General features: G+C 37.4%; 1 protein-coding gene across 1 annotated transcript in view; it reads right to left on the bottom strand.

Moving 5' to 3' along the window:
- Window positions 1-480: 480 nt before the first annotated feature.
- The window catches only part of ADGRA3 (adhesion G protein-coupled receptor A3), a 55713-nt gene continuing 46397 nt past the window's right edge, over window positions 481-9796 (bottom strand). Inside the window, exons 15-19 of the mRNA XM_048941835.1 lie at window positions 8379-8503; window positions 7690-7813; window positions 6595-6740; window positions 3655-3750; window positions 481-3460 (exon numbers count right to left, since the gene is read on the bottom strand). Coding sequence (XP_048797792.1) covers window positions 2218-3460; window positions 3655-3750; window positions 6595-6740; window positions 7690-7813; window positions 8379-8503 — 1734 coding nt within the window. The 3' untranslated portion in view covers window positions 481-2217. The remainder of the gene's footprint in view (window positions 3461-3654; window positions 3751-6594; window positions 6741-7689; window positions 7814-8378; window positions 8504-9796) is intronic.

Below are 9796 nucleotides of genomic sequence, written 5' to 3'. Positions count from 1 at the left end.
GTTGTTTGTATACAAGATCAGTTCAAGCTACCAAACCAAATGGTAGGGAGGTGCAGTAGAGCTTGCAAGCAATAACTAAATGTACCTGGATGATCCTTGCATTGTAAAACACCTCCTCTGAGTAGTGAGAATGTCAGAGCCAGTCCTGTATTCAGAGTATGCTGAACAGTAAAATGCATGAGAGAGGAGTTTGAACTGGGGACAGCAGACAAATGCAGGCAGCCCAAAGACATGTATAAGCACTTTTTTGCTATTAAATACAAAGGATTCCAGAAAACTGGGTAACAGTTAAAGGAACAAGTAAAACCCCCAACCATGACCTACAAACTCACATTTGTCACAGCATTAAGATGACACAAAATATGATCCTGTTTGTATTGCTAAATCAGCAATTTAAGTAAACTATTATCATAACTGAAAAAAATCATTATATTGCATTTCAAATAAGATAGTTTGACTAATGTTGTAGATAAATTCTAATTTAAATGGAATTGCAGTGCAACTACATGATTTTAATTTTCAAACTACACTTTATTGTGAAAGACTGTACAAGTTGCTTTTAAAAACCAAAGATCTATAGAATATAACTTCGTTTCAAACAAACTCTAGAATTGATGCAATTAACTGAACTACTTGTATTGTCTATTTCAAACACCAAATATTTCTTTTGACTGAAACTGTCACAGTTTTTCAGACATGAAGTAAAATCACGATGATGTCAAATGCAATAATATTTCATTAAAAAACCAACAAATGAAGGCAAAACTGCTGCTGGGGAAAATACCATTTATTACACTTTTAAATACAAATTTGAAATGCATTGTGGACACATCTTCAGAGTTACACATCAAAAATAAAAATGTACAAAGCTGTGTTTTGCATCGCTCAGCAAGATGCAGCTGGCTGCTCCCCCAGTGACATCAGCAGCCTCACCTGCCCCTCCTTTGCTCCTTCCCGTTACACTCAGCCACCAGACAGAAAGAGGGGTAGAGAGACCCTCCACGAAGCCCTTGGTTGGCCAACTGAGACACCCCTGGCAGTGTCAACTTCAGGGTCCGGGCTCCAATCTAGATGGGATGAACTGTAAACATGCTCAGCCTTGTGGGGAATTTCAAAAGGAGGCCCAAGGTGTCTCTTGGAGAAGGGATGAAGAAAAGGCTTCTCTCCTGCAATGCAGGAGAGGCAAAAGAAAGAGGAAGGAAGGCAAAGACTGAAAAATGCAGTAATAATCGAGTCACTGGTAAGAGGATACAGAGACAGAAGACATCAGCACTCTATCCAAAGCAGTGATTGCTGTGCTAATTTGGCCCAGTCTGGAGAAACCTTTTCTACTGCTAATGGAGCAAATTTGACCCTTTTAGTTCATCAGCTATTCTTTTACTACAGACAGAATGAGGATTATAAGCGTTTGATATGGATGTGTCAGAATTTAATTAGAGTCAGTTTGTTAAGCAAACTTGCAAAAAAAAAAAAAAGAAAGAGAGAAACTTGCAAACTTTTATCCATTCTGTTTCTCTTTGTGCCTGTACTGATTTTTTTTTTAATGCATCAGACTCCTACTGCATACAAAGTACATGCAAAAGTCATCACTTTGGAAAAATACATATGTAACAATTATTAAAGTTTTCTGAACCTAATTTAAAAGGCTTTATATCTTTTATATTTGAAGCCTGTGGTGTTTTCGTTCCTTTTCCCTGTCACTCTTTTCCATCCTAAATACCCTATCTGTACTGTAGGCACTAGTCAAATTCATTATTTTTTTATTAGACATCTTTCACATCCATCTGCTAAGAGAAGTGGAAATATATTGCTTCCCTAGATACGTGGGAATAACTTAGTTTCACACGGAAGGAACTATTCCTCTAACCTACTTGTAACCTACTGTAGGGAACCTGCTATAGCAGTAGGCTAGACTTGCTGATCTCCAGAGGTCCCTACCAACCCTGACAGTTTGGTGATTCTACAGTTCTGTGGAGACTGATGCTTCAAAAGAAAAAAAAAATTAAAAATCCCAAAACACAAATCACAAAATATCAAAAGTTCATCCTTGTAGGAAGAATAAAGATAATAATGCATACAATCTTTTGCTTGGCAGATTATCTCTGTTCCATCCCTGCATACAGTACCTACAATTTGTAAACAGTCTTTAGAAGCGTTTAATAGCTTTAAGGAATGTGTAATCACAGTTCATATGGATTTGTCCACTGAACGATAACGCTACACAGTAGTCTCATGTTTCCATAACCCAGTTCTAATATTACCAGTACTGTCTGCAGTGAGCAAGGGTCCATCCTGTCCACTGCTTTTAAGAGGTCCGTTCTGAATGGCTAAATTTAGGCCATAAGATTTTTGCTGGTTTTCAAGTTCAACCACTATCGGTTTCCTCAGTATATCTTTTTTGTTGTTGGCAGCTATTGTTTTTTCAGTATTTCTGCTGCTTTTTGGAAGCGTACTGCAAGCATCACTGCTATCTTGTTGGGACTGGTTGTACTGACGTTCCCGGTACGCCAAATAGGCTCTCCTGCTCCTTGAATGTCCTTCACTGTTGCTTGGTCGGCTTTTAGGTACACCATTTTGCACACTTCCTTCAACACTTGTAGGAACATCGTACGCATATTCCCTCAATACTGCAAGCCTGCTAGCACGGTGCCCCTTGCTTCTGTTCTTGTGATGCCGACTTGGGTGCCCATTTGTCCGAAACTGTACCTCTAATGGAGCTACGTGCATTTTGATATCGTTATCCACCGAATGTTCAGTGAGACTGTTATCAAGCTGAGGCCCTGTGTTTAATGGTAGAGAAGTAGAGTGGCACTGAGCTGCCGCAGCTTGTAAATTAGTTAGTTTACAACCTTGAGAAGAATTTTTTAGGCTTGATGCACTTTTATTTGTGCATGAAGATTCTGCACTACTGTTGGTGCACTTTGGGGTCTCCCCGTTGGTTCCACTGGAACTGGATGGCTGAACATTCACTTGCACAGAATATGTACTCCTTCCAGGGCAGCAAGTTGTTATCCATGCATGCCTGACATCTTCCCTGTTAACACAGTGATGCACCATAAGGAAGGCGCTGAGGCTTAAACAAGTTGCCCCAAAAAAACAGCTAAAAATCAGATCCATAGGATAATACAGGGAAACGGACAGAGCTCCAAAAATCCACAGAGCAATGTACAAAAGCAAAGTAAGGCTCACTCCCATAAGCTGTGCTTGAAAGCTGTGCTCATTCTCTAATGCAGATGTGGACACTAATGACACTGACAAGGAATCTTGATGAGTCAGTTCCCCGTGTTCATTGGTAGCCAGACGCTGCTGTTCCTCAGCTGGTTCCTTAAGCTCATATTTACGTTCAGGGTGCCGTTTTAGTTGTATGAATATGCTGAGAAAATACATGCAGTTTATGAAAATTATAAAGCTAGCTGGTCCATAAAATGCTCCTAAGCTAGGTTCCCAAGCCATCCAGCAACTGGAAAAAAAAAAATGAACACAAAGTCAAGACAAACACGTTTTCCTAAGTGTCTTATACTACCATTGGTTCAAAATGGTACCTTGAAATGATCTTGGCTGCATTACATTTTCTGAAGCATTCAAATCGCAAGGAATATACAGAAAAGCACGACTGAAAGCTTGTAACAGAACTGTCAGTTATACGGTACTTACTAAGGTGCATTAGGTCTGCTGCCATAATTTCGGATGTTTGCCGCTGCTGTTATTCCACAAACTATGACAGGGATTCCTCCACCAATAAGGTAGAACCTAAAAAGTAAAACTAATATATCAGTGATTGTTTAAAGGCAATATTGTATTCAGTAACCCTAGAGGAAAAGAGAAAGAGCTTTCCAGGAGTTGTGTTTGTGCTCCAGCAACACTTTTTTTTTTTTTTTTTTTTTTTTAAACTCTTCTACCACAGTTTTGCTCTCCCAATGTAAATCCACTCCAACTTCTAACTTCCCTCTGAAGCACTAAGCATTCAAGGTACATAAAGTTAGAAGGGAGATGCAACAGCTGGCAGTCAGAAGTTATAAATTACTACAAAAGAATATATACACTTAGGAGGAAATAGTTCTTGAAAATGAATTAAGATGAATTTGTTTAATATGGACACTTTTCTGAAGATCAGCCACAAGAACTGGTCATTTGTTTTGTTGTAAAAAGACTGAAGTTGTAGCATACATCTCCTGCTTCCCTGTGGCAGTGTTAATGCAAAATGCATGCTTTCGTAAGAATGAGGGCATATAGTGTTAGAGGATCTAGCTTTAACTTTTAATTCCAATTGTCATGAATTCATCTTGAATTACTTAGTGGCAGATCAATAACTGCAAACAATCATTCCAATCAATGCCACTAAGAATAGCACTTTCTGTTAATCCTGTCAAAACTCAGATCAAATTCAGATCAACATGCACTGAAAACTATTTTTGTGGTATATACATGGGTAGTTACATGGGTAGTTTGTTTTGTCAACAACAAATATTCATTCCTGCAGTCTTGAATTTGCCCATTGCATTACAAACTATTTTGTCTTAACATAAAACAAAACAGTCTAAAATGAACTAAAGTCTTCCTTGGAGGTCCAGGTAGACTAAATATATTACTCAATTGCCCAGGCCAGGAAGGATCACGTTTTGTCACTTGTTTATAAACTGTCACAATACAGTTAACAGGAGCAAGACAGACAAAACAGATGGTTGTGGCAGACCTTACTCCACTTATCTATCATTACAAATTACTAAATCACTGCCTCAAACGTCTACCACTATTCAAACAAACAGCCAGTTTAACTTGGTTCTACACAAGACAAGCTATTATTAGTGGGGCAGTGAAGTAACATGGATTGTTTGCAGATTGTAGTTCAGTCTGCTGTACTGAAGGATCGTGTTTATTTACAATCAGCCTTGAACTCCTCTCTACCCTCTACCCAAAAAAACCCACACTGAATTGATTTCAGGAATCTTTTTTATATTGTTTATGACCTGTGACAAAGCTGCATGCACTAACACAAAGAACAGAGGTCATCATCAACAACAATATCATACATGCAATGAACAAAACACAAAACAAAGCTTATCTGTGCTAGTGGGAAGGATGATTAATGGATACAAAATCCATTTCTCAAAAGGTACCCCCAGGAACTGAAGATCATTGTGTATGCATACTGTCTACCTACCAACTGCAAAGTGAACTTTTTGTAAACACAAAGAATGCAAAGCAGAATAATTTGTATATGGATATACAGTTTTCTTCTCATTTCTCATATACATCTACTGGGGTTTTAATTTGTCCACTTTAAAATATCCTTTGTTAGCCTGAAAAGGCAGGTGAGAAGAATCTAAGTAGCACGAAGACAAATTCTGAATTGGTTATTTTGCCTCTTTCCACTCAAGAAACAGGAAGACTGAAAATAACCAATGACTGGTTCCATACAAACAAGAAACTCCTGCTCAGAAGTCCTTGCTCTCTGCTACATCTGGGGAGGCTTGTTTTGAGCACAAATATAATAGACAATTGAGTGAAGAAAAATTCTTCCACAGCTGCTGAGCAAAAATATCACACATTGACTCAGGAAATCCTGATCTGCAGACAAGAATCTGAGAATACATAAAGTATGATCTCCCTGTTCTTGTACTTCTCTCCAGAGCTATTGATGAGGGTCCAAATCTGAAGAGGTGTATGTTTGTGTTTACATAGAGCTACGTCTGTGAGGCTGGTAATTTTACTAGAAAATTTTCCAGAGAAAGAATGGCATATAGTAATAGCGGATGGGGAAAAAAAATTGCAACAGATGTTAAAATGCCCATTCAATATTGCACTGGAAGGCACACATGATACCCTACAATAAATGGAACAGATTCTTTTTCTTAATATAATGGACAAAATTAAATAACACAATGGGAATGCTCAGTGGTACCAATACTAACCTTCTGGCTCACATACACTGTAATTCTATATGTTTGTACATTGTACTGCACATTTTAGCTGATACTTAGAAAAATGGTTCATGCTTCTGTATTTCAAAACTAAGCTTTCAAAACACTTGCCTGTGTAACTAATCAAAGTTAATCAATGTCTGCCACCTTGTGGAGAATTCGAGCTTAGCAGTTTTTAATTAATATCTGGAGGCTCAGTGAGCTATGTGTATAAATTACATTCATGTTTACTATTAGAAGTACTTCATAGGGGAAGTTTTACAAATTAAAAGTTTGCCCCATTTCAGTGATTTCAGAAACAAATATTCCAAAGAGGAGCACTTTACAAAGAACACTACTTTTATTTGATAATGACATTTTTGGAAAAATGTATTAAACTATATTTAAATGCAAGTCTTTGTTAATTTTCTGGTAACAGTTCTCCCCAGTCATTTCCCTATGGCAATTTAAAGGAAAGCGTTCCAACCTAAAGCCACAGTCAAAACCTCAGATGCATTGCTGAAACAGTAACATAAGATCAAGCATCCTTCACCTCATCCTCACTACCAACTCTTGGAAACAGAGAAGTCTGGAAGAGGCTTGAATGGCGCTTGGAAAAAAATGCTATTGACTTTACAATTTCCAGTCAGAACATGAGCATGGTGATCTGGCATTGTTCAAACAACAGGCTCACCTCAGCATTGGTCTGGGTGGAGGTGGTGGCTCATCAGTATCTTGACATCTTTTTGCTTTTTTGGTTACTTGCTTGTAAATATTACGAGATGTCACTCCCAGCCACAGTACTGTTGCAAGAGTGGAATAATGGAGAATTATCCCAACCTTAAAAAATAAAAATAAACCCCTAAGCATTTATAGCTTACCAAGCTACAAAATTACCATTTACTGTATGATTGGCATAAAACTTGAATTTCCAAAATTTCAGTTCAAGAAAAGACAATTTGCTACAATGTTTTCAACTCTCAATCTAATAGTTGCAAATTTGAACAAAAGCACTAGGGAGCATTACAGTAAAGGATTAGAAACTTTTAGGAGTCACTGGAGGAAAAGAAAACACTTCAAAAAATTTCCACTGACATTGTTCCAAAGAAGCAACTGCGTAACTGAAACATGGCAACGGAATGATAGATGGCTCAATCTCACAAGAACAATCATCACAAAAGAGAAGACCTGATAAAAGCTGTTTGTTTAGAGAAAGCACAGGTCTTCCACTTCAAACACTTCTCATTTCCTCCTTTTAAGTTATCCTGAGGCACTAAAAATAATTATGTTTCTATTTGCAGAAAGCAGTTTTTATATGGTCTGTAAATGTCACATACTTATTACAGAACTGTTACAGAGAGCTGTAAGTCTCAAAAATAAAAGATAAGGTAAAACAACCACTGTGATAGCATTTCTGGCTAAAAAGATCTGCTGCTCTTATGAAGTATTTTTCCAGTTTTCAAATAACAGATTCTTATCTTTAAGGTAGAAAAATGTGATTCTTCACCTAAATTTAGCATTCTGATGAAAATGCCTATACAGTACTGCTGGTCTGTAGGAGGCAAAGGGGTGTATATGAATATAGTGGTATTAAATGTACCTGACTTTTTCAAAAGACATTAAGCACAATTCCAAAATGTTCACTGCTATAATAAATAAACCTCAAAATATTAAGTTTTCATATTTAAAGTTTCACTTTCCCTAGCAAAATAATGGGAGAGTTAAAATCTTAACATTATTTTCTGGAAATAATTTCAACTTATTTTCTTTTGCTTCTGTGTTTACTTACTGCTTGGCAAATGCTGGCATTCCTGGTCTGAGTTACGCCTCCAATGAACATCACACACGTCAGGAAAATGTGAAAACTCAGGTTAACCAGCATATGCCAGCTTTTCACACTGATCCTGATCAAACTTAAAAAAAAAAATAAAAAAAAATAATAAAAAAAAAGAAAGTTAGACAACATAAAAACATAGAGCACAGCTGCATTATCATCTTTCAGAAACGAAATATACAGTCATGTTAAATGAGATGTAATTACTGTTAATGACTGTTTGACTACCATGCATTTTGCAATCAAACAAGCTCTGGACTTCATTACAAGAAATTAACACGCCCTCCTATTAACCAGTTTAATACAACTATTTTGGCCTTGAATCAAAAGAATGTCAGGATCCAAGCTTTCATGTCAACACAAATGTAAAAAGTAGAACATTGTTTAATTTCTCTGTCGTTTTTGAGAGTGGTCATTTCCATCACCACAAAAGAAAAGAGAATGATTAAAGAAACCCAAGGTTACAAGACATAGATTATCACACCAAAAAGAATAGATGAAATAGCTACTTCCTTAACAGTTTGTTTGCATCAACAAATTTTATAGGAAAACATGGATACAGATCACTATGTCACATTCAAAACAGAAAGAAAAGGTTGTTGTAAGCACTAAGAAAGCAGTTTAGTCTTTAATTTTATTCATACCTGTGATGGTATATATAGCTGACTATGATCATCAAGAGACACATTAGCAAAACCATTGCAGTGGCATAAATTACTGGATGCAAGAGATCAGCTGGCTGTGTATATAATTCAGCTTCTGTCAAGTCCTGACAACAAAACCAGAAGTAACGTTAGTCCATCTCCTTATTCTGTAGCAATGACAGAGGAAAAAAATATATATACACACAAAATCAACAGGAACCCTACAGATAAAATGCTATGTCCCCACTGTCTCCCCCAGTTAGTTAAGGTAGCTCACAAATACCTCCTGTTCTGGCTGAGCGCTATAAACACAGTCATATTTTAAAGCACGCTTAAATGTCATGTATGTAGGAATACAGAGACAAGTTAGTGGTTCTGACAAAGCTATTTTATTATTTTTAAAATGTATCTAAGTTTGTATAGTGTGTAGAATAACACTGTGTTCCAGTGAAGATTAGCACCTACAATAACTTGGACAACTTAAGAGAAACCACCCTGAGCAAGTTTGCAGATTATGCCGAAGTTGGGGAGCAGATGAGCAGGCTGGAGGATATTAAGGACAGAGATAAGCTGGCTGGGAAACATCACGAACTTCATCAAAGGAATAGCTGAACGTTCTGCATCTGGGATGAAATAACTCCCATGAATGCAACAGTATGGGCTAGGTGCTGGACTGAATAGAAAGCAAGGAAAGAAGAACCTGGGGGTGCTGGTAGACAGAACTTGAAAACAAGTCAGCAGCATACACTACAGCCCAAGGCCACACTTCACTGTACCAGTGAAAATGACACACAGGTGAATAGAAGCCATTCCCCTCTGCAGCCACCTGTGCAGAACTGTACTCAGCTGGGAGCCTCCTAGCACAAGACAGACACACACAGGATGGTGCAACAGGTGAAGCATACAATGGAGGCTGAAAAGGCTGGATCTCTGAGAAGAAAGATGTGTCAAAAAAAAAATCAATATTATTATATTGGACTAGTTATTCTAATAAGAAATCTCATCATTATATTGAGCTATCGACTGGGATAGTACGAAGATGACAAATTTTCTGGAGCTGAACAGAGAAGACTGAGAGGCAACGGATTTCTTATTATGAAGCTAAAAAATAGAATTCTATGTAGTAGGTACGTTTCAGCTCAAGTTGAAACAATTTAGTAGGACTGTTTCCCTAATGGTAACAAACTTGAAAAATGCTTCAGTGCCTTCTGACACAGAATGAACTGCTTTTTCACTGGTATTAGGCAAACATGTCTATTTTTTCCTTTCTGGAATAGACCATACACAGAAACATATCTTCTAGCTACAAATGGTGAGTCACTCAAACTTCAAGAGTTGTGCAAATTTCAAATGCCTGCTGAGGAAAGGAGAACAAATTCAGCCTTCACAAAAAAGAGAGAACATTAGGAAGAAGCTTC

This window comes from Lagopus muta, chromosome 4 (assembly GCF_023343835.1).
Source record: "Lagopus muta isolate bLagMut1 chromosome 4, bLagMut1 primary, whole genome shotgun sequence".
Taxonomy (NCBI): Eukaryota; Metazoa; Chordata; class Aves; order Galliformes; family Phasianidae; genus Lagopus; species Lagopus muta.
The sequence above is the reverse complement of the archived record's forward strand: the minus strand, read 5'-3'. Positions and strand labels throughout refer to the sequence as shown.